The 26,497-nt window shown below is 40.6% G+C and overlaps 1 protein-coding gene across 2 annotated transcripts in view; it reads left to right on the top strand.

The window, feature by feature from the left end:
• dlc1 (DLC1 Rho GTPase activating protein) overlaps positions 1-26,497 on the top strand; it is a 462,723-nt gene that overhangs the window by 130,796 nt on the left and 305,430 nt on the right. For both annotated transcript variants that reach the window (XM_060824045.1, XM_060824053.1), the window contains exon 4: positions 8,290-8,421. In XM_060824045.1, coding sequence (XP_060680028.1) covers positions 8,290-8,421 — 132 coding nt within the window. The remainder of the gene's footprint in view (positions 1-8,289; positions 8,422-26,497) is intronic.

A 26,497-nucleotide genomic window follows, 5' to 3' on the forward strand; every position in this document is an offset into this window, starting at 1 on the left:
GGAAGAAAATGTAATTATAAATTGTAAATGTAAAACAATGTAAATACTTTTGACTAAAATTGAAAGACCAACCATTATATTTTTCCATTAACTAATATTCAGTTTGAAGAAGAGTCATATTCAACTCAAAATATTAAAGGCAGAATCTTATGAGAGTCTGTGCAATGTGGGTTATATTGAAAACTCTGGCGAAACTATCTCTATCTTTAACGCTTTTCGCAAGCAGCATGGTGAGTTTCTCGTTGTGACCATTAATGGGGGATTATTGCTTGTTAAATGCCTTGATAGTGCAACTTCCCTCATTAATTTTCAACTTCTGATCTTACCAAACTTGCCAAGTAAAGTGAACATTGAGCGAGTGCAACAGAGACTCCAGAGCAGGTCCCTGGAGAAATCAGCTCATTGCTGGCTCCAAAGGGCTACCATTTTAGACACCAGGCACCAACATGTCAGGGCATTCTCCATGGGTACCAACCACAAGTCTCCCACATCCATGAACTTTGATATCTGACATGTGTCAGCCTTTGAGAATCCTTGTGACAAATGTCTGATCTACTTAAATAATATATCAGCACTTTAATGCTGCACCACAGGCTGCACCAGCAACTATCATAGTAATGCTGCAGCGAGGACACTGTGTGCTCAGGGGCACACACCCAAATCACAGACTGAACAGCGTTGATGGTCTGTTCACTCACTATCATAGCAAACACTCACTCAGAGCATATCTGGATGCTCACAACATCCCTGCCTTACATTGCCTTGCCTTGTCTTTTTGCACTTTGCCCTCTCAGGATGAGATGCAAGGTTTACATTACTTCTATCTTGCCTTGCCATTTAAGTCAGACACAAAGGAAGGAAGCCTGTCATGGTTGTTGGCAGTCCCCAGTTAATTCAAAGGGGACAATCATCATTTGAGGCATAGTAAGCCCAAAGCAGCCTCCAATATCAATCTAGGGGCTTGGAAATGGTCAGAATCAGGCTGCTCTAGAAGGCAGACGGTTGGGATAAAGAGGGCATTTTCAGATTGGCAACTTGTAACTAGTAGTTTGCACAGGAATCAATGCTTGGGTCACAATTATGTGCAATATATGCTAATAATTTGCATGAGGAAAGTAAAGGTGCATTAGACAAGTTTATAGATGACACATAAATAGATGATAAGGCAAGTGGTGAGGGTGACATAAAGAGTCTGCAGAGAGCTGTAGATTAGCCAAGTGAATAAGCAAAAACTTCGCAGCTGGATTATAAGATTAAAAAATGTGAGATTATGCACTTTGGCAGAAAGTATAGAAGAGATGAATAAAATTTAATTAAAGAAGAAATGTAGGAGCCGCAGAATAGCTCTTTGCAACTGATCAAGAAGGCAGCTCAGCATCCTCTCAAATGCAACTAGAGGTCAGCAATAAACGCCGGCCCAGCCAGTGATGCCCACGTCCAACATGTTAGTAAAAAACAAAAGGATTTGGAGGTCTTAGTGCGTGAATCACAAAAAGAGTTTAAAAATAGGCAAGTCTTGATGAAAACTATGCAAGGCACTAGTCAGACTACAGTTAGAATACTGTGAACAGTTTTGGCTCCTTACCTAAAGAAAGATACACTGGCATTGGATGCAATGCAGAGAAGATTCACAAGGATGATCCTGGTAATGGAGGAATTCTTTCATGAGGCGAGGCTAAGTAATTTGAGTTTGTATCCATTGGAGTTTAGAAGGACGAGCACAGACTTTACTGAAACATGCAAGATTCTTATGGAGTTAGACAGGGGAGATGTGGAGTTGTTCATCCTTGTGAAAGAGACCAGGATGAGAGGGCACAATCTCAGAGGAAGGAATCACAGAGATGAGCTGGAAGTTTCTCTTTCAGAGTGTGATGAATCTGTGAAATTCTTTACCACAGAGGGCTATCACAGTGGGTCATTAAGTATATTCAAAGATCGGGATAGTGAAACATATGATGAGTAAAGGAATATGAGTAAAAGGCAGGAGAGTGGAACTGTGAGTTATCAGATCAGCCATAATCTCATGGAATAGCAGAGTGGACTCAATGGGTCAAATGACCCTATTTTGTTCCAACATATTATGATCTCTCCATGAAAGAGATGGGCAGCTCAATACCCATCTTGTGTCTTTCTGTCATACTGTAGGCTGCTTTCCTCCTGTAATGAGTGAGAGGCAGGTATTAAGGCAGAAAGTGAGTGACACTGCTGCAGGAATTGTCCTGAGTGAGTGAGTAGGCAGCACAGAGAGTATGCAGTGTTACTTGTGTCAGTGGTTACAGTGGGTGGCAGTGAGTGAGGATGTTGCAGACATCAGTTTGAAACTAATTGATTTATTTTAGATGCAAATGGGTCTTTTAGAGTAGGAGCGCAGGGAACATCTTGCCTCACTAACTTGATTGAGTTCTTTGAGGAGGTGATAAAGATGATCGATGAGCCAAAAGCAGTTGATGTTGTCTACATAGACTTTAGTACAGCCTTTGACAAGGTTCCTTATGGCAGACTGATACAAAAGGTGAAGTTATATGGTATCAGGGTGAACTGGCAAGATGGATACAGAACTGGCTTTGTTATAGGAGACAGAGGGTAATGGTGGAACGATGCATTTCAGAATGGAGGACTGTGACCAGTGGTGTTCCACGGGGATCAGTGCTGGGACCTCTGCTGTCCATGATCTACATAAATGATTTGGAAGAAAATGTGACTGGTCTAATTAGTAAGTTTGCGGATGATACAGAGATTAGATTACTTACAGTGTGGAAACATGCTATTTGGCCCAACAAGTCCGCACTGACCCTCCAAAGAATATCCCGCCCAGACCCATTCCCCTACTTATATTTACCCCTGACTAATGCACTTAACACTATGGGTAATTTAGCATGACCAATTCACCTAACCTGCACATCTTTGGATTGTGGGAGAAATCCAGAGTACCCAGAGGAAACCCACACAGACATGGGGAGAATGTACAAACTCCACACAGTCACCCGAGGTGGCAATCAAAGCAGGGTCCCTGGTGCTGGGAGGCAGCAATGCTAACCACTGAGCCACCGTGCTGCCAAAGATTAGAGTTGTGAATAGGAGGAGGATTGTCAAAGGATACAGCAGGATGTAGATCAGTTGGCGGCATGGGCAAAAAAATGCTGAATGAAGTTTAATACAGACAAATGTGAAGTGATGCATTTTGAAAGGTCAAGTACAGGTGGAAATTATACAGTGAATGGCAGAACTCCTAGGAATATTGATATGTAGAGGGACGTGGGTGTGCAGGTCCACAGATCACTGAAGGTGGCAGCACAGGTAGATAAAGGTAGCAAAAAAGGCCAATGGCATGCTTGCCTTCATTGGAAGGAACATTGAGTATAAGGACAGACAAATTATGCTGCAGCTTTAGTTAGGCCACACTTGGAATATTGCATACAGTTCTGGTCACCACATGAGCAGAAGGATGTGGATGCTTTGGATAGAGTACAGAAAAGGTTTACCAGGATGTTGCCTGGCATGGGGGACTTTAGTTATGAAGAAAAGTTGGGTGGATTGAATTTGTTTTCACTGGGACACAAGAGGTTGAGGGGGTGATCTGCTAAAAGTCTATAAGAGTGTGAATAGCTTGGATAGAGGGGAAAGTATGATGTTTTTTTTCCCAGGGTGAAGGGATCAATTACTAAGGGACACAGGTTCAACTTGCAAGAGCACAAGTTGAAAAGAGATGTACGAGGCATGTTTTTCACACAAAGGGTAGTGAGTGCCTGGAACACACTGCCAGGGGAGATGGCAGAAGCAGACACACCTGGGCAAATACATGAACAGGAAGGGAATAGAGTGATATGGATCCTGTAAGTGAAAACATTGTGGAAGGGCAAAATGTTAGTTAGTTTTAAGAAAATTTTAAGCTCAGGTTGAGATTCTGGATATAGGTTTGCTCGCTGAGCTGGAAGGTTTGTTTTCAGACGTTTCATCACCATACTAGGCAACATCATCAGTGAGCCTCTGAATGAAGCACTGGTGGTATGGCCCGCTTTCTATTTATATGTTTAAGTTTCCTTGAGTTGGAGATGTCATTTCCTGTGGTGATGTCATTTCTTGTTTTGTGTCTCAGGGGTGGTAAATGGGATCCCAGTCAATGTGTTTGTTGATAGTGTTCCGATTGGGGCTCCAACCGGAACTCTATCAACAAACACATTGACTTGGATCCCATTTACCACACCCTGAGAAAAAGAACAAGAAATTACATCACCACAGGAAGTGGCATCACCAACGCAAGGAAACCAAAATGGAAAGCAGGCCATGCCACCAGCGCTTCATGCGAAGGCTCACTGACGATGTTACTGAGTCTGAAACAAACCTTCTAGCTCAGCGAGCAAACTTACATTCAGGGTTAACTGTGTCTGCAAAGGCTTGGAGAGCTGAGGGCCTGTTCCTGTTCTCTATTCTTCTCTGTTCTTTATAATTAGAGAAGCCTGGGCCTTGCTGGGAGGTGGGTGCTTTAACAGAGATACAGAGAATGGGAGATATTGGAGAAAAGAGGGTCACACTTAACATTGGCAGAGTGGAGAAGATCATTGACTTTTTTTCTACAGTGTTGGGCATTCCTGCAGATGGCTGAATGTGCCTCTCACATTGAACCAGGTTGATATAGTCCAGTGTCAAGACCTTCATTGTTCCTCCTGGGGCAAGAGTAAGTCCCACTTCTACATGAATCCATTCAGCAGTATCTTCAGGTCAGTGCCCACAAAACAAAGTGCCAGTTTCCCCATCTGCCACATCTGGGGCAAAAATCAGGAAAGGTACTGAACAACTCTGGTCTGACAGTGCTTGTCCAGATACACAATGGCCTTTTAAAGATGGCATGCCTACAAGGCAACTGGTGACTACCTGGATAGCCACAGAGTGGCGAGTTGTTCTGGGAATGCTTGATGATGATGGAATCACATGTGAGGGACACCGTAGAGGTGGGATACACTGTTGATGTAGGGACTTTGACAAGATACAGTGAGTACCTTGCAGTTTCTTCCAGTACCTTGCCACATCCCATGGCAGAAACCCTTCCAAACAACTAAATGCAACTCTGACTTAGCTAACGAAAGTTAAGATGCAGCCTTGTCTCTTATTTGCCTCTCTGCAGATTCTGTCAGACCTGCTCAGTGTTCCTTGCATTTTCTATTTTTATTTCAGATTTCCATTATCTGTAGCATTTTGCTTTTAAAATAATTTCCCTCAGCTGCTTTACACTAACTTTCCTCTCAGTCATTCCTGACCCCTCTCCCTCTTTTTCACTATCACTCCCCATTCCCTCTGTCATTCCTTACTAAAGCAATTGTCAGTTTTACAAATTGCATGTTTGTTTTATTTAGCATTGCTCTCAATTGCTCTCTTTATCTCCCTCCCAGGATGTTCCTTCCATGCCATTGTTACTCGAAAGGGGTACTCAAACCTTTAACCAAGATATTCTTCCCCAGCATGAAAGACAGAAGTCAGCTCAGACTGTAATTAAACAAACCTTCCTTTACGTAACTCTTTATGTACCAACACTTAATATAAAACACATATTTGTTGACATCTTACATCATCCAACTTAACCTCAACTTTAACTCACTTCATTTAACTTCACTCGACCTTAGCTTTAACTTAATTCACATTTAACTCTAACTGTACAAGTCTGGCTTGAAACAAATACCCCAATTTGAGGGAAGCAGCCAAACTTTGCTCTTGCTGTAGATTTTGCCTCATGGCTCTTTGTCTCTCTAAAGATAACTCCAAGGCATGTGCTTCTCAAATGTTGGTCTCAAGGGCTACCTTGTCTAAGCTGGTAACTTTTATCCCAAAGTTGCTCATTTCCCAGAAACGTCTCTGGCGCTCAGCCAATGAATTAACCAAACCAGATCACATTGTTCAATCCCAACAAATGGAGTTTACTGGTAAGCACCTCCCAAATGTTTATACCAAGTCGTAAGCAGCCACATACCATATTCCATATATGTATGTCTAGCAGACCACGATGACACCTTATTTATTCGGTTAACACAGGAAACTGCAGGTCACAGTCTACAGTCACAATATATCCTCACTGCAGTATAACCTGGATCAGAGATTAAACTAGCTTGACCAAAGTACCCAGCATGCTTGATTGTTGCTCTTAACTAGTTTTATTGTCATTTTCCCGCTGGCCACCTGACTGCATCATTTTGCTCTGCATGGGGTGTTTCTTGTCCAAACTACTCTTGCACTCCCTCCATTACCTCACCGTGTGTGGTCAGCCATTATACTCCTGTAGTCTGGAGGATTTGCAGGCCGTTTGTGGGAATCTCTGTATGGCGAGATTCATTGTGCTCCATGTACCAGTTCTGTGCCATTAACCTGATCCACCAATTTCCGGGCTACTTGCAACTTCCAGACAGGAGGGGGTCCAAGTTTCACACCTATTTAAGATTGGCACGGTTGCAGCACCATTTCCTTCTCTACCAAGGCTGCTCCTTAATTTCTGACTCTATCACATGATCTTTGGCCACTCAGTGCAGAGGGAAGTGGGCAGATTGGAAGATTTCTTTGCGGGATTATTCCTTGTCCTTACCAAGGTGGACATCAAAAGTTCCAGGCAGCTGGTGGCTGAGACAATTATTCAGCCGAGATGCCTGTTTCTCTCCTACACTGACGTCTGTACTGGACATTTTAGGCCTTTTGAGGCTAGAGGGTATCGGGGGAGTGGAATGCAAATATCACACCTTGGGATTAACTAACTTTTCTGTAAATATTTTGTTTCTCTAAGTTACGGTGTATCACAAGTATCTCATTTCATAAGTGACAGTTAGCTCTTTGTTATTGCCAACTTTCTAGGCTGACAATACGAGATATAAAGCCGTGCATTCTGCATAACAAACACAGATCACCAAAGTTATTATATTTTTTCACATGATATATTCCAACTCGCAGACTTTACTGGGGCTCACCAAGATAAAATAATAAATCACAATCCATCCAGTTACACAAATGTCCCCACAAAATAAAAGACCTAGTTTTGCACAGTGTACATCCTTCTTTGTGTCTCTGCAATATGGTACAGTTCTCAGATTTAATACATGCCACAATTTAATACTTTGACAACATTCCCTGCCCAGAGCCACAGCTGAAGAGCAGTTTCTTGGGTGACATACTTGATGTCAGGTGTCAGCTGTCAAAACGTAACCCAATAAAAATTAGAGCCTACTAATCATCGAGAAGCCTACTAAAAGGTGGAAAATGAGAGAATTTACCAATTAACATGCAAGCTTTTGGTGTTTTTCTAACTGCTGTAGTTCTCAAAGTGTTCTGCTGTCATAAATGAAATGTGCTGTTGATAGGATTTGAGATGTTGAATGGATTCTCCATTCTCCACCGAATTTCATTAAATGCAACTTACAAGTAAGCACTGATTTCTGCACAGTTTCTGAAACAGTACAAGATGTTTTTCCATGTTGAATCCTGCATTGTTGAAAACAGCACTTCAACAGTCAATATTTCAGTGATTTTCAGTCATATGCCATGCCTCTAATAGTTCTTGGATTGTGATGTTGACACACTGCATAGCATCTGACTGCCATTATATTGGAAATGGTTTGCACAGGTCAAAACACACTGCAACAATGACATGCAACTTGCATACTGTGTAGCATATAAATCATTTTAGAAACAAAACAGATGGAATAAAGGGGATTTTCAAACATTGGTTCACTATTAAGTTCTTTGTAATAAGACTGGAATGAATGGAATGGAATTTAACAAAAATACAAGATATTATAAAAAGAAATAACTTTTTGAATTGAATATATCATCTCAGATTTGTGAACATTTTGAATTTCATATCTAGATGGCTATTAAAACTACCATCCATCCCAAATCTCTATCCTCTGATTTAAAAAAACTATTATGGTTATTATTTTCTTATAATGTTGTTTTATATGGATTTATTACTCAAACTCTCAGCTGGATATAAAAGATCTCGTGACTCTAATTCAAAGGCAGCAGTGAGTCGACCCGCAGCCCAAACCATTATTTATCCTTCAATAAACATCACAAAGATCAATTATCTGATTATTATCACATTCCTGCTATGAGAGTTTCCTGTATGCCAATTGGCTGCCACACTTCCTACATTACAGCAGTGATGACATTTCAAAAGTATTTTATTGACAGTAAAATAATTTGTCACATCTTTAAGTCACAGAAGTTATTGTGTAATGCCAAGTCTTTCTTGAATTATTTTATGATTGCTTTGCATGAGTTAACATGATGATGTTTCCCACGGTCTATTGGCAGGAGCTGGAATCTGATTCAGAGAATGGAGCAGATGTGATTGCAATCAGTCAAAAGCAGAAAGTTCATCTTGTTCATTCCCCACTTGGAGCCACATCCCCCATGGCAGGTCCGGGGGCGAAACCAAAGACTGGGGTAGGTTTGGATAATTTAAACACCAGATAATTCTTAGTTTAGACAGATGGGTATAAATTGCAGAAATATTTATGCCAAGATTTTCTTTATCTCTGCAAACTTTTTGTGAAGGATCATATTTTCTTTCCTCTGCTGAATTTAACAAGAAAATGCATAAAACATGGTCTAATATTGGTGTTAGACTATTTGGCCATTTTTAACATTGTCCTGATCATCTCCAACCTTCCAAAAAAAGAGGCAGTTGCCATTTGTGAAACATGATGGAAGTACAATATCTCCATTTACCTTTTGTGGCCTTATTAAAGTTATTAAAAGTGAACTTACGCAGCCATCTGCAATCGCAGAAACAAATAAAAATTAAACGTTTTCACAATGATGGCATTGGTGGAATTAGTGAATGGAAAAATCATAAAATATACCTAAGGTGGTAAATCAGGTTTCTTTGAGAGGAGAGCAGTTCCATGTGGTTCAAATAGAGTGCAGCACATTGATTTATCAACAGAAAGGAAAGGGCACATAATTCCCAGTTGTTACTCTTCCAAATTAGAACAAAAACAGAAATTGCTGGAAAAACTCAGCAGATCTCAAAGCATTTAGAGCTATAGAGATGCACAGCACGGAAACAGACCCTTTGGTCCATCTCTTCCATGCCGACTAGATAACCTAACCTAACCTAACCTAGTTCCATTTGCCAGCACTTTGTTCATATCCCTCTAAGCCCTTCCGATTCATATAAACGCTGTGATTGTACGAACTTCGACCATATCATCTGATGCACACCATTTCACGCATATACCACCTTCTGCATTGAAAACATTGTCCCTTAGGTCGCTTTTGATTCTTTCTCTTCTCACCCTAAATCTATGCCCTCTAGTTCTGGACTTCCCCACTCCAGGGAGAAGATCTTGTCTATTAATCCTGTCCAGGTCCCTCATAATTTTGTAAACCTCTATAAGGTCACCCCTCAGCTTCCAACACTCCAGGGAAAACAGCTGCGCCCTAATCAGCCTCTCCCTGTAGCTCAAATCCTCCAACCCTGGCAACCTCTTTGCGAATCTTTTCTGAACCTTTTCAAGTTTCACAACATCTTTCCGATAGGAAGGAGACCAAGATTGCACACAATATTCCAAAAGTGGCCTAACCAATGTCCTGTACAGCTGCAACATAACCTCCCAACTCTTATACTTAATGCTCTGACCAATAAAGGAAAGCATACCAAATGCCTTCTTCACTATCCTATCCACCTGTGACTCCACTTTCAAGGAGCTATGAACCTACACTCCAGGGTCTCTTTGTTCAGCAACACTCCCTAGGACCTTAACATTAAGTGTATAAGTCCTAAGACTTGCCTTTCCAAAATGTAGTAACTCACATTTAGCTAAATTAAACTCCATCTGCCATTCCTCAGCCCATTGACCTATCTGATCAAGATCCTGTTGTACTCTGAGGTAACCTGTCTTCGCTGTCCACTATACCTCCAATTTTTGTGTCATCTGCAAACTTACTAGCTATACCTCCAATGTTCACCTCCAAATCATTTACATAAATGATGAAAAGCAGTGGATCCAGCACTGATCCTTGTGGCACAACATTGGTCACAGGCCTTCAGCCTCCACCACCACCTTTTGTCTTCTACCTTCAAGTCAGTTCTGTGTCCAAATGGTTAGTTCTCCCTCTATTCCATCAGATCTAATCTTGCTAACCAGTTTACCACAAGGAACCTTGTTGAATGCCTTACTGAAGTCCATTTAGATCACGTCCACCACTCTGCCCTCATCAATCCTCTTCATTACTTCTTCAAGAAACTCAATCAAGTTACTGAGACATAATTTCCCACGCACAAAGCCATGTTGACTATCCCTAATCAGTCTTGCCTTTCCAAATACATGTAAATCCTGTCCTTCAGGATTCCCTCCAACAACTTGCCCACCACCAATGTCTATAGTTCCCTGGCATTTGTGGAGAGAAAGCAGAGATAACGTTTCAGGTCCAGTTCTAGAGAAAGGCCACTGAACCTGAAACAATAATTGCTACCAGACCTGGTGGGCTTTTCCAGCAATTTCAGTTTTTGCTTCTGATTTTCAGCATCCATAATTCTTTGTGTTTTTTATCTCTTCCAAGTTGAGTCAGTTAACCAGACATGAGCAGGTATGCAGACTTAGAGGAAGGCGTTAACTCTGGTAGACATTTGGTGCACAGAGACCTGCAAGAAAAATCAACCATCCATCACAGTCTATTGTTATTGCTCTCAACTTTGAGGTCAAAGTGACCTTTGAAGAACCTGTAAAGGCTACCACTGGAGTACAACCATTGGTTGTTGCACACTCAAATTTACCATTGAAGTTGTGATATCTTTGCATTATTGGGAAGCAGAGTATTCTAATCCAAAAGGCAAAGTAGACATTTTTTTAATTCAGCAAAATTGTTGAAGAAGAGTGAATAGGTGAAGTTTGCAGTTGTTGCGCTGTCACCAGTTTCATCAAATATTAATCGTTGAACAATTAATTTTGCGATTCTTGGGGAACTCTGTAGGTTGATTGTTTTTGTCTTAAGTTCATTGGACAGCACTCAGAATATGGGAATCTTTTCCCTTTCTGCAACCTACCGTGCAAAGGTATTTAAATGGTTATTCTAAGCACTGTGACATTCCCAGCGCACCTGTCCATGCGCTGAAGGACATCAGGCATTTCACACATAGACCAGGGCTGAAACTTAATGTTCGGCCTTGTTCCTGGATATTCTTAAAATCAGGAAAAAACAAATATGATTCTCACTACCTTTGCACTATCAGGTTCCCAGTCTGAGATACTCCTAGGAGATTATAAATTCAGTTTGTAGTGCATTTTCTTGCTTTAAATCATGTTTGACACCTCATCAGATGTGACATTCCTGGGTGTCTCTCTGTCTCTCTCTTTCTCCAGGCAGTCACTGAACTTACATCTACAGTCAACATTTGGCTGTATATCCTTTGTTCTATTGAAAATGAATACACAATGTAATTAAAGTGTGACATTTTTATGGCTAATCTCGGTTATTACCTGTGGTCATGACAATTCCCACAAGATACCTGTCACTTTATTGAGGAGGTTATTGCGCATTTTATATTTTGTTCTCTGCAATCTTGATGAGGTGTTGTCTACACTAATGTTCTGTTGAAGAGTGATGCTTAGATAAATAGGGCAGAGATCGTCCTTCAACATGGCCCTTTGGAGTGATGTGCAGTTTAACTAAAGCATTAGGAATGCTAGACATCAATCATTCTTTATTTCTTAATTTTTTTTCTGCCTTTATATTCTATGTTTTTGTCTATTTTTCTGAGTTTTAAGATGGGCAATACTTTGCAATACTCTTCATTGTAATTTGTAACAAGATACACATGACAATAAATAAATCAAATCAAATCAACACCAAGACAGTGGGCAGAGAAGAGGCGACATGCAGCAAAGTTGTTGACACTGCACTGAAACTGCAGCAAGACACTTCTAACGAAGAGCAAAACTAAATTTTTGCTGTTTACACTGACATAAAACGTTTACAATCCTGCACAGTATTTTCATGCTGTGCATGGATCTGTCTTGCTGCGAGCCTATGGCGTTAAAAAGTTCTGGAAGTGTAATTGGAGCTAAAGTGCACTGTATGTAAACAATACCCGCTATGGCAGTAAACAGAACTGAGCCCCAAAGAAGAGATTGAATTAGCATGTCTGGCCTAGAAGTTTTACCATAATGAATTATCATGTTTCTGCTTGAGTGCACTAGTAGAATTTATAGTTTTGAAATTTATAGTAAGTGAAGCTTATAGGGAGTGTGGGGCATGGCTGAGTCTGAAAAGGCTAGTGTCTTTTTCGTTTGGCAGGATTTGGTTTGTGAAGAATCGGGTTTTTAGAGATGACTAATGCCCCCATTACACTTTGATTACTACATTACCAGTGTTGCATTGACAAGGAGAAGACATAAAGGCATTCAGATGTAACCAGCTGTGTAATTTAATTTAACCCTCCACAGTGTTCCTAATGTCTTGAATTATTTGCTCTCTGCTCTGCACCAGCAAACGTAGGTCAGACCACACAGAGGTGACAGCATGGAATGTCTCTCTGGTTTACAGTGACATTTATCAGTAAGAACTGAGAGCACCAATTGTTTGAAGGCTTCTCATCAAGACAAAAATATAACTCCACTGGAAAATAATTGCAATGGTTTGGCTGACAAATTTAGTCCTTGGTTGTATGATCATGTATTGTGCTATTGAAACGAAAACAACTAAAATGAGCTAAGTACTGCCACAACAGGGTCACTGCTTGCTGTAACTGGAGCCAAAATATTAGGCAATGCTTTTATGTTTTCACTGATGTTATGTTGTATTCTACTGCCTACAAGGCAGGTGAATGAGTCAATTCCTGGTGAAATATACGGCTAACAACAAACAGAAGGACAAGGTGGGTGCTAGACAGTCCCCTTGTTTACAATATACTTCAAATTGGTGACTGGGTACAGATGTGGAATATCCAATCAGTAACAGTGCAGAAATGTGAATAGCCAATCAGTAACAGTGCAGAAATGTGAATAGCCAATCAGTAATAATGGACTATCCAATCAGTGATAGTGTAGAAGTGTGGGGTAGCCAACCCAAAACAGGTTTGTCAATTAACAATCTGTCAGTCCATCAAACCCTTGGGACTGGATGGAAGTTTAATTTTGTGAAACTCAAAAGTTTGAACCCCATATCAAAGTTTGTGGAATAGAATTAAAGCTTAGACAAACATTTAAAGTTTATGTTTAAGTAAGCCAACATTTTGATATGTAATCTTTGGCTAATTTGTTCCATATTTGTTTTCAACCTTGTAAAATTTGCACGTTGGAAGTCGTTGCTGGAAAACGTCTACCGTGTCCTGTACTTTTAGAACTGAACAGGTCGTGCAAGTCTTTGGCTCAATTTCAGCTCTGTGTTACTTTAGCTGATCTCAGATATAACAGAACTGATGAAGGTGGCAAAGGAGCATGGTGCCCTCACCCAAGTCGAAGGAGGATCAACCACAATTGATACTCTTAATGGCTCTTCAGTGGCTTTTGTGATGGTTGTGAGGTGAGGATAGAAAGGTATGATAACCACCGTGACTCGTGCCAACTTATTCACCTGAATCACACACGAGAGACTGACAGTTAAATGAGTTACTGGAAGCGCAGCTGCAAATGCAAAACCATCCTTCAGCATGATGTATTACCTTCAGGAGAGCAGGCTTTGGGAAGGAAAGTAACTGCAGTGTAACAGATGTAACATCCAGAGTACCATAAACATAGCACATTGACCCAAGGAGTTTGGATTGCAATTGAGCCTTTCCAACAGCTTTTTCTTAATGTTGTGTCACAGTATTTTAAAATAATTAATTTCCACTATTCTTCTCCGCCACCTGAAACTCAGAGTTTAATTCTGTCTTTCAGCAGATTTTTGTTCAATTTTGATTTGTTTAACAATTTTAGCTTGTTTAGAATGTGGTGGTCATGTGGAAACAATTTATCTTTATTTAGACAGTTGTGCTCATTCTGTTGCCCAGACATTTCAGGTTTCAGAGCACATGAGTTGTGCTGTGAGGTTGATTTTGATCCTAATCCTGAAAACAGGACAGGGAATATTTCTGACTCATGCACCAAAATTAAAATCAGCGGCTGGGCTGCATGTATGGAATAGTGCTGTCAATGTCAAACTCGGCTCGTTTTCTATGTGTCAACTAATTAACTTTATTGTTTTAAACTCTCTCTATTGCTTCACTCACAATGATTTCCTCCTGCACTGTGCCATGGCACATATCCACTATTCCTCTTGTTCTGTTCCAAAGTTCTGTAATCACTGTTGAAGCTGCTGCTGTCTAACATTACCTCTCTAAATACAGCTGCCGCCTTGCCACTTTACCTCGAGAGCCACTCTCTGCTGCTGCTTTCTGCTCCTCTGCCAACTGTTACGTCATTTCTTTAATTGGTGTTTGCTTTAATGCTCCAACAGATGAAATGCCTTGAAACTTGTTCCATTCTTTGTGACGAGACATAAAAATGTGAAGTCTTGCTTTAGGGTGGCACGGTGGCACAGTGGTTAGCACTGCTGCCTCACAGTGCCAGAGACCTGGGTTCAATTCCCGCCTCAGGCGACTGTCTGTAGGGAGTTTGTACATTCTCCCCGTGTCTGCGTGGGTTTCCTCCGGGTGCTCTGGTATCCTCCCACAGTCCAAAAATATGCAGGTTAGGTGAATTGGCCATGCTAAATTGCCCGTAGTGTTAGGTGTGGGTGAGTTGTGCTTCAGTGGCTTGGTGTGGACTTGTTGGGCCAAAGGGCCTGTTTCCACACTGTAAGTAATCTAATCTAAGATGATGCAAATTTTAGATTTAGAAATGGATAAGAGACAGCTAAGGGCAAAAGCTGACTGAGGGCCATGCCTGAGGATGTTGCTTGAAATTAATTTATGATCATCATGTTAAGGACTTGAGCAGGTGACTGAGGTCTGTTGTGCCTCTAGAGGCAGCACACTGTACCAAAGTGGACCAGTCTGGCAACTGCCTTACTCACAATGGCTATCAAGTATGTCATAGTAAGAAGTAGACAAGTAAGAAGTAGAGGAAGGTGGTCAGAGTCGGTCAGAACAGTTTACAGTATTACTTGGGAGGGAACAACGGGACTTATTCAGACTTCATATTGAGGAAGCATAAGGCATTGTCTTGATGTTTTTACAGTGGGCTTCAGCAGTTATTAAAGAACCATTGGTTGTTTATCTCTATGGCTAGTAAAATGATTCAGTGCTTGTTCAGTGCGAGCTCCAACTAATCTTAAAGAATTTAGCAATTTGTTGAAATGAATGAATGCGACCTTATTTCAATACTGAGAGTCATTCAAAGAAAGCCCCAGCTAACTTAGTAGTGTTGCGAATGCAAGCACAGATCACACATGAACCATTACATTTTTGCAGTGTTTTGAACCTGGTAAATGGATAGCATGCATGTCAATTTATACTCCCTGATACTCCCTGATAACTTAAACCGTAATGGCATTACACAGGTGTGAAATATTATTGAGTGCAATTCAAGCTTAAAAAATATTGACACACTGGGGAGCTATTGGTTCAGCTCCAAAATGAATAGGGATGAATCAGTGCATTTCTTTTGCTTTACTAATATGTTTGCCATTGCAGCTACACGCTTTTTCAATCTGGTTTTAAAATATTTATCTGAAATTCAAAAAAGTTTAACTCTGGACACTGTTAATGGCATAACACTCAAGTCACAACTTGCATCATTGTTTACACATGCAATCTTGCAGCATCCCCCTTATTACTCTAATGCTCCCATTAACAATGTATTGTTGCTGACAATCCGCCTCATTGATGAAGTTTTAAGCAAAATGCTGTTTTGCAGAATCTCTAAGATTCGCAACGAGATGTATATTGTATGGAGGTGGTAGTATTTGGCACAATATATAAGATACTTAGTCAAGGCTAGCATCTTTTCTAATCACCAGTGAACATGACACTGTAGTGACTTGTACATGTCAGTAATAAGACTTGTTGTTCTCACCAAGCTTTCCTTGTGTTCCAAGAAATCGTATTGGCCAGGAACTGTGCAGCATACCTTATGATAAAATCATTGCAAAAGAGCAGTTCTGAGGTTTAATTGGCTATAACATGCTCCAAAAATTATTTTACATAACAAAGTTATTTGTAAAACTCTTAGGAAAAGAGAGCTATCTTCGTGCCTACATAAGTAACCATGCAACATGGTGTGACTAATTACAGCAGACAATGCCTGTATCACCAGTTGAACTTTTTAATTTGTTGTCAGCATTAGTGAAGCAAGCAATTGTATTAAGCAACAGATTACAGACTTGAGTCCACTTTAGCAGAGATTACATCCCAAAGACAGACTTTTACTGAAGCCTTGGGTGGTCAGCATTATCAGACTCCTCAAACAGTATAAACTGAGATTAAGGTTAACAAATACTCATCAACTGGTACCTAATGAAAGCCCAGATGCCTTAAATGTGCCATTATCTTCAAGACTCATGAAATCTATTGATATGAAACTCTTCAGTTACAAAAAAAGCTGAGAATCACTGATTATCAATCATAAACTACTTCCCCACTTAGCAATTTTATTCCTTTAGAAATTACCTCTAGCATGAACCCTTGTGTTTTGCTTGCTGTACTTTATGCATTTGTTAACCTTCATCGTCACTTTTAATGATCTGTATAAGTTCACTTTACCCCATTTAGACACTTGTTTTGCTGGGTGGGAATGTGTGGCTTCTTTATTCTTCCTACCAGCATGTACTACTTCTCAATCTCTTATATTGAAGCTCAGTTGCCAATTACGTGCTCATAGTGCAAGCCATCCTATATGTTTTCACAGTTCTGTTCTATTTTAAGGACATCCCCTAATTTGATGTTACCTGTATATTTTGAAATTGTGCCTCCAATTTCCTAATGGTTTATGAAATAGGTGAACATCAATCTCAGCACTTGTCCGTGTCAAATCCTAATTCCACCTATTTGATAATCTGAGTGATTGTATTTGACACCTACCCTCTGGTCTCTGTTTTCTAACCCACTTGCTATCGATTTTGCTACTGGTCTTCTGACTCTACATGCACTGATCTTATTCATCAAATTTACAGTGAAATAGCAGGGCAAATCATCTTCTGCCAATATTCAAACTGAACAAGAGCAATACATCAACATATCCTTCTATTCCTTTTTCTGATGTGCTTATCTAGCTTCCTCTTAAATACATTTATGCTATTTGTATCATGTATATCAATAGATATAGCTTCTTTAAGTGTAGGAGTTGGTGGTATATGAAACTTTTAACCACTGTTATATAACTTGAGTTCTCCTAATTAGAATATAAAATGCCAAGTTAACAAACTAAATATAAAGAGTGCCATCATCCTCTGCCATAGCCTATTACATCATTAAGAAGGAAGTTGATGAAGTTTTCACTCTGAGATGTAATCATTTAGAAACCTGAACAGTACTTGTATTTAAACCGAACAGTAAGGGAAAATGAGCCATGTGCAGTCTTATTAGCAATAGGTGAACAGGTTGGTACTGCTCACTGTTTGAAACTATAGTCAATTCAGTTTGAGAGAGCTTTGGAGAAACCTCCTGAATTAACGCGACAGAGATACCCAGGCAATCAGGCATTCTAATTTCATTACTCTCCATGTGTCAGTCATCGTCTCCCTTAGCCAAACTTAGTAGGTAGTATGGAATAAAATCTGGGCATCGAGTACAAGCTGATGATAAGATATTATGTATTCTTCAAATATCAGTGTTCAACATTGATTGCTGGGAAACTGGAGATGTTAATAAGCAACAAAAAGAATAGTTTAGATTGAGTCATAGAGATGTACATCATGGAAACAGACCCTTCAGCACAAATCATCCATGGTGACCAGATATCCTAAGTTAATCTGGTCCCATTTGCCAGCATTTGGCCCATATCCCTCTAAACTCTTCCTATTCATATACCCATCCAGACGTCTATAAATGTTGTAGTTGTACCAGTCTCCGCCACTTTCTCTGACAGCTCATCCCATCCATGCACGACCCTATGTGTGAAAATGTTGCCCCTCTCGGTCCCTTTTAAATTTTGCCCCTCTCACTTTAAGTCTATGCCCTCCAGTTTTGGACTCCCCCACCCCAGGGAAAAGACTTTAGCTATTCACCCTATCCATGCCTCTCATGATTTTACAAACCTCTATAAGGTCACTCCTCAGCTTCTGACATTCCAAGGAAAACAGCCTCAGCCTATTCAACCTCTCCCCAGGGTCAAACTCTCCAACCCTGGCAATATCCTTGTAATTCTTTTCTGAACCTTTTCAAGTTTCACAACATCCTTCCCATAACAGGAAGGCCAGAACTGCAACAGTATTCTGAAAGTGGCCTGACCAATGACCTGTACAGCCACAAGGGAGTTCCTCAACAATGTTCAATTTGTACACTGAAATATTAAGACAACAGTGATGATCAGGGAATCCAAGGCCTGGACATTGGAACTAGCTACTAAACAGCCAGCAGTTGACCCAGTTATTAGATCTCCATCATCAGCGTGCTATGATGCATAATCATAAGATAACCTCCAACTTGTGGGTTTATCTTTGGATTTGCATTGCCAAAGTTTCTTTTGAATACATTATCTTGATTTTGCGTCAAAGGTGGTTTTGTAATAAAGAGGAAGAAAACTTGCGCACGTTTGTATATGAGCACCTGTCATGACTTATGAACATCTCAAAGCTCTTTCAGCTGCTGAAGTGTACCCACTCTTCTTGTGTAGGACATGCAGTATCTGAATTTTTTATTCATTTGTACATGAAAATGGTTCTACCTAGACCAGTATTTATTGCTCTCATCGCCTAGAGGACAGTGCCAGAGTTAACTACATTGCTGTGGGTCTGGATTCACATCTAGGCAGACAAGGTAAAGGACATTAGTAATTCAGATGGGTGTTTTCCATCTGTCAACAATGAATTCATGATCATCATTAGACTCTTTATTTCAGATTTTCATTTTATTCAAATTCCACCATCTGCCATGGCAGTATTTGAACCCGAGACCCCAGAACATTACTTATGACTCTGGATTAATATTCTAGCAATAACACCACTAGGCCATTGCCACCCGATTCTGCCTGTTGGCACAGCAAGATGGACCCAGCAGCACAAGGTAATTGAGCGAGGCTCTGAACCTGTCCAGGCTTTCAAGCCGATTTATAACAGATTACATCACTCGACTGAAAATGCCAACACATAAACATGAGTCTCAGAACTTGCAGCCCAAGGGAGAACACCCAATCCTGGGTTGCACACTTCACACTGTGTTACAGACTATGTAACTATGATGGGACTTTCTTGACAGTCATGCAAGGTGAAGACCTATCATTTATACTAGTGCAACTGATCAGTATGTCCAACAAAATGCTGGGGCCCCAAACCAAGCCTTTGCAAATCCCAATTCCATGTGTTCTGTTTTTAAACACCCTGGTGATGCAGATTAATTAATATAATATCCTTGTGCTCAGTCATAGACAGCCCTAATGAGTAACTTAGTCTTTTAAAACCATGTACACATCAGGACCTTCAGAGCAGAAAGGGAAAAAAATGCTGAAAAATAATGTTCCCTGTAATGTTTATTTTGCTGCTTAAAAACATATTGTGCATCATTAGAATAGTGTACAGAAATCCTCTACTTTCCAAGTTATTTATTTCATTGTGCTCTTCACATAAATCTGAAAAATGGGCATGACATATCCCTTATTTGATTGATAGATACTTATTAAATAGTGAGGAAAAATATGTTGTCTGCACAAAAACTAATGATGTTAATGTCTGAAATGACTGGTTGTTCTCAAGCTCTCTCTGCTCTGGCTGAAGAATTGTTCTTAACCTTATCCAAGAAAAGCCAGCAAGGTCCTGCAATCTGCCAAGATCAAAATGTGTGAAGTGATGCAAATGTTACATATGTGTAGTGACATTTACAGAGACATCATGAGGTTATTAAAGTTTGAAAAGATGTAAGCCTTTCTGTCCAAAACTGTATTGAAACATTAATTACAGTTTTCATAGTAACACTCACTAACTTTACGGTACAATTAATTAAATTCTAGCGCTATGCTTAGCTGCTCTAATGTATTCACTAAGAAGCTGATTTTGTTTCCTGCAAATGTCGGACATAAAGAATCTATGAAGCGCGAATCTTTGATTTACCATTTTACTATGTTAATTCTGTTATCAATAAATTTAGAGGTTTTCATAGTTTTCATAGTTCTTAAAACTTTAATTAATTTTGCCACTTCTGTGAGCAAAAATAATCTCTTTGTCTCTGTTTTGGCTATTTCTGTTTGTCTTTAACAACATATTACAAAAACTAATCAATGGATTTCAATAAAACTTGGTACATAGATGGGGTGTGACACAAAGAAGAGCTGCTTATCTTGTGGTAAACATGCAGATCCAGATCCAGATTCTAGAATTTTCTAAATGATCCTGTAACATTGGAAGACAGAGTGAATTAATCAATATTTAAGATATTGTTGGTTAGAATGTCACTGAATATTTTTAAATATTGTGATTGCCTCAGTTACTCTGGTGGAATTTCCCACAGCGGTCAAAGTGTGGGAATTTTTACAACACGTGGGATTTGGCCAAAAGCTCCTCAGTGAGATGGAAGGTCTCAATGAAAAGACTCTTTTCCAGCTTGTCAATGTTGTTGAATGTCAACCAGACTCAAAAAGAAGCTGCATTATTGTAATAACATTGAGTTAACACAGCATGACAGAGAGATGCCCTCGACCAAGTGCCTGCTGACTTGTTGAGAATTGTTAATTCTGTGGTATTGAAATTGTGTTGATAGAGACTGCAGTTACAAAATTGATTTCTGATCATCTGTAATTGCGTGAGGATGGGTTGGGTGCCTGTAACATAAATAACATACTGGATGCTGACTGGTTTCATAGTCACAGCTAGACTTGCTATTAATTCCAGGTTTATTATTTGAGCTAATATTTCAACGTCTGCTGTAGGGAATTTCAGTGCAAGTCCACAGTGCACTGGCTTGGGTAAAACTCAGAATCTAACCATCTCCTCTTAACATTCAAAGGCATTACTGATGCTGAATCTCCCAGAATCAACACCACGACAGGAAGAGAAGACAATTGAGTGGGTTGATGGCAAGAAGTTGATCACCACCTTGCCATTTTGGTCAGGAAAGCCATTTCATCACACCACCGACTGAGAACCTTTCCACACCAGAATTAAGTCCACTCCCAGCAGCTGGGAACACTGGCAGCTTTCTCAGCCAGTGAAACTGAGCTGCTTGCCTGGCGCATTGAGGGAATCTGTCCCAATCAGGGGATGTTAGGGGACATGGATATGATGCAGCACTGAAAGCCAGCTCCCTCCCCTTGCTTCTGAAACTCCTCTCTCCATAATCCCGTTTCATATTTTCCCCACCCCTCCCCTCCCCCAAAAGGTATCTCCTGTGCCACTGCGCAGGGACCTCTTGGTTGCTATGCAACCGGCACCCATTGATGGCTGCTGTTTCAGTGGGACATCGCTGCCTGTGAAGTGAATTTGGCATTTAACTGCCTGGTAGGCACACAATCTGGGAACTTTCCAGTACTTGGTGGAGATGGGAAGGGAGGTGGCATCCTGCCCGTTTTTACACCCATTATCACAGAATGAAGAAAAAGCAAAAGCTTCCTCCAGTTGTTTCGGATAGAGTTCTGGTGAAGGTGACCCTGCTTAGATGGGTGGGATGCTAAGTCAAATACTAAAGATCATGAGCTCTAGCTAGCTGGAAACATGAGCAGCAATGTTAAGGTGAAAGTAATCTAGAAAGAACAAGAAAGCAAAGTGAGAGGAATTGAGAGTCTGGCAGAAGTGATTGTAGGTGTTGAAGAGTTTACAGGCAGACAATTGAATGAAGGGACTTAAATGCAAGGATTAAATGTGAAGAATTGTGGAACCAAAATATTAATATGAATCAGCAAGGCAAGATGTGATGGGAAAGTCAGACGTTGAAGGATCAGCTACTAGTAGTTTAATTTTCATGAGCAGAGTTCCTGGGAAATTAAAATCTGAGAATGAGAAAGCAATGTTGCTTTTAAAGGCTTTTCTATGAAATCTGTGCAGCCAGAGGGAAAGGAAAATATTTCTCCACTCACCATTTGTGGTAAACTTGCATATATACATAATTTTTATGACATCCAGCAGGCGTGGGGAAACTAACAAACTTAGACTGTGAAGATCCAAGGCTGTTTTGTGTTAATTGGTCACAGCTTGCGGTGGTAGAAAGTGAATTAGTGTCTCCTGGGCCATGGATAATCTCCTGTCTCTCACTGTTGTAAGTGCATCTCTCTAAGTAAAGAGAGCACACATTCAGGCTCAAATGTAATTCTGCTCAATTCCTGAATGTTTGTCAACACTTAAGATCAAAGCTGAAAATGTGTTGCTGGAAAAGTGTAGCAGGTTAGGCAGCATCCAAGGAGCAGGAGAATCGACGTTTCAGGCATGAGCCCTTCTTCAGGAATGAGGAAAGTGTGCCGTTTTCTCATTCCTGAAGAAGGGCTCATGCCTAAAACGTCAACTCTCCTGCTCCTTGGATGCTGCCTGACCTGCTGCGCTTTAACCAGTAACATATTTTCAGCTCTGATCTCCAGCATCTGCAGACCTCACTTTCTCCTAGAACACGTAAGATCAAGTTAATAAAAGAAAGGCCACTTTTGTGAACTATTCGTATGTGTCTAGAACTATAGAACTTCAATACGTTGTTTTGAAAACTCATTGGAATAAAAGTCATAGGTTAAAATGTACAAGCGTAACAAAAGAAACATTGACAGTCATTATCTCTCAGGTAAGCTCAAGAAAAATCTGTGGCTTTCAAATGTCTGTAAATATTTTGATTCAGGTCTTTCTCAGGGGAAACTTATCTCAAGAGGGTTGGAATATAAAAGCACCGTTGTGCTACTGAGACTTTATAAAGCTCTGGTTAGGCCCCATTTGGAGTACTGTGTCCAGTTTTGGTCCCCACACCTCAGGAAGGACATACTGGCATTGGAACATGTCCAGCAGAGATTCACACGGATGATCCCGGAATGGTAGTTCTAACATATGCGGAACGGCTGAGGATCCTGGGATTGTATTCATTGGAGTTTAGAAGATTAAGGGGAGACTTAATAGAGACGTACAAGATAATACATGGCTTGGAAAGGGTGGACGCTAGGAAATTGTTTCTGTTAGGCGAGGAGACTAGGACCCGTGGACACAGCCTTAAAATTAGAGGGGTTCAGTTCAGAACAGAAATGCGGAGACATTTCTTCAGCCAGAGAGTGGTGGGCCTGTGGAATTCATTGCCACAGGGTGCAGTGGAGGCCGGGACGCTAAATGTCTTCAAGGCAGAGATTGATAGATTCTTGTTGTCTCGAGGAATTAAGGGCTATGGGGAGAATGCGGGTAAATGGAGTTGAAATGCCCATCAGCCATGATTGAATGGCGGAGTGGACTTGATGGGTCAAATGGCCTTACTTCCATTCCTATGTCTTATGATCCTATGGTCTTAAACAAAATAAATAATAGAAATAAAAACCTGACAGTAAACATGCTGCCAATTTTTGACACTTAATTTACTCATTTTTCCTAAGAAACGGATTGCTGAAGAATGTTTACGCATTCTTAGATTAACACGATTCATGAGGTAGTCAGAGGAATGATTGTTTTTAATTCTGTTTTTCAATTGTTCTTTGTAATTCATACTTGTCAATGAAAATATTCTGGGTAGCAGCAATTTACAAAATTAGGAGCAAACTTCAGCACTTCATATAGAATCAGAGAATCCCTACAGTGTGGAAGCAGACCATTCGGTCCATCAAGGAGAAAGTGAGGACTGCTGAAGATCAGAGCTGAAAATGTGTTGCTGGAAAAGCGCAGCAGGTCAGGCAGCATCCAAGGAGCAGGAGAATCGAATTTCAGGATTCCTGAAGAAAGGCTCATGCCTGAAACGTCGATTCTCCTGCTCCTTGGATGCTGCCTGACCTACTGAGCTTTTCCAGCAACACATTTTCAGCATTCGGCCCATCAAGTCCACACTGACCCTCCGAAGAGTAGCCCACCCAGACCTTCTATGCCTGTGACCCTGTAATCCTGACAAAATATCTTTATCTCCAACAGTGATTTTAGGAAATTAATAATTTTAGGAAATAACTATAACATTGCATGGTGTGCACCTTGAATGCTGTTCAGACAAAGAAAGTCTTACAAATCAATCACTTTAAACTTTTTATTTAATTTCCCAAAAACTGCTAGTAATGATGTTTCTGTTACAACATATTATTGTTAGAATTTAAATTGCTTTCTTCCTTGAAGATATACTCTTACTGAAGGTATGGGGTTGAATTTAAAACGTCCTGAATGACATGAACTCTGGTGAGATTTGCATGTGAATCTCAACATGGGGAGCAACTCACTACATCTTTTGTCCATCTTGTCAGATGGTGAGGTGAGTTTCTGGATTGGCCGCAGTGAGTTGCCATTTAAGGGGAATTATAGCTTGTTAAGCATCCTGTTAATAGCACAACCTGTCTCATTAAAAACTAGCCATTAAGAATTCTCCATTTGGAAGTCAGAGCCTGATGACTTGAGCTCACTACTTGCTCTTAAGGACTACCATGTTGAATATTAGCCTCTAACACCTTGGGGAATACTCCATCGGCATTGGCATTTGCATTCAACATGTGCCAGCATCTGAGTACCATCATGGCACACTTCTGATCCACTTTCAGGATTCTTCTGCACTTTAATGCAGCATGCTGGGGTTAAATGGCTATTATCATTATAATGTTACTGCATGGACACATTGTGCAGGGACATGTACTCAGTTTATGAACTTGACCAGCAAAGGCTACAGACAGTTCACTTGCTCCTGTAGTGTTCAGTTACTCCAAGTCTATCCTGGATGCTCACAACTTCCCTTCCTTGCAGTAGCTTGCCTTATCTTTATGTTTTTTTGCCCCCTCAGTGTGAGATACCAGACTCACAATTGTGCAGGAAGCGTGTTGTAGCTGTTAGCCATCACTAATTAAGTCAAGGGAGATTGCATTCAATCAGGTGGTCCTGACACAGTAAGTCAAGGGCAGTCCGCCAACTGTCGTGACTGTATTCTGAGCTCTGGAAGGAGAGAGAGAGGCAGGTATTATAGGAGATGAACTGGATGACATAAATTTTTGACCTGAGTGAACTGGTGCCTTGAACATGTGAGTACACACCACAGACGGCATGCAGGGTGAGTGGTGTCAATGGTGGGGGTGCGTCAGAGTGAGTGGGGAAGGTGTTGCAGGCAACAATGAGAGTGATGGGGAGTCAGCCTTTGTGGAGATGGGTGGGTGGTGCAATAACAGAGAGAGAGTGTGAGATATCAGAAAGAAGGTGGTAACATTTACATGGGAAGAGTGGAGAAGGTCATTGATCTTCTCCCTACAAAGCCTGGCATCCCTCCAGATGGTTGAGACCACACACACTGGATGGCAATCTCAGACCAGGCTGGCATGACCCGGAGTCATGATGTCCACTGCTGGTCCAGGAGGAAGAGGAAGCCCAGTCTGTGCACCACCCCATCAAGCAGCACCTCTTGTGTCCTGCCCAAAAAGCAGGGTGCCAAGTGTGCTTTCTGTGCCATGTCCAAGGAAAATGTCAGGAATCTTGCAGGGCATCTTAGGGCTGCCAATGCTAGTCCAGATGCACAACGCTGCATGATTGGGATAGAATCAGATGAGAGGGATGTCACAGGGATGGGGTAGGTGGTGTACGGAGTGAGTTTGGTGTGATACAATGAGAAAATCCACTCACTTTTGCAGCAACAATCCTTCCAAAAAGTTCAACCCTGCTGGCACTTCATCAAGAATGTTTCTGAACTCAAAAACTGAAATTCACATTCAGCCTTAACCAGGAATAACTACCAGGTTGAATAGGATGAAATAATCAGAATTTTTTAACCAAAGAATTAGTTGTACAAACTATTGGAACTAAAGTGTTGTATTAATTGTGAAATCTTTACTTCCATCTTATTCTGAAGGTGATGGTTGTTTCTAGCATATTTATCAGATCATGTAAACTCAGGAAGCAAGTACCTTTGGTTTATTGTCACTTGACTGCATTGCGATTTATATCACAGTAATATGTAACAAGAAGTCTATTTACGACGGCTTGTAAAATTTCATGCATCCAGTTTGCTACTGCTTACTTTCAAATGTATTTACTTTGTAACAACACTCATACTTGGCGCAGTGAACACACGTGCACGCACATTAACATACACTGAAAAAATTAGCAATTGAATACCACACACTGTATGAAGGTAGTTCTCCTATAACACCATAGTTGCATTCCCATGTGACGCCATGTTGCAGAAAATTGTGCAATAGAGATAATGGGGCCTATGGGAAAAACAGGATTGGGGCAAACCACCAAAAAAGCCAGTAAAAATTGAAACGAAAAATAGTAGTTAGCCTAACACAAACAATAGCACAGTCTCGGTAAATTTTGATCT

The sequence above is a fragment of the Hemiscyllium ocellatum genome, chromosome 1 (genome assembly GCF_020745735.1).
Source record: "Hemiscyllium ocellatum isolate sHemOce1 chromosome 1, sHemOce1.pat.X.cur, whole genome shotgun sequence".
Classification (NCBI taxonomy): Eukaryota; Metazoa; Chordata; class Chondrichthyes; order Orectolobiformes; family Hemiscylliidae; genus Hemiscyllium; species Hemiscyllium ocellatum.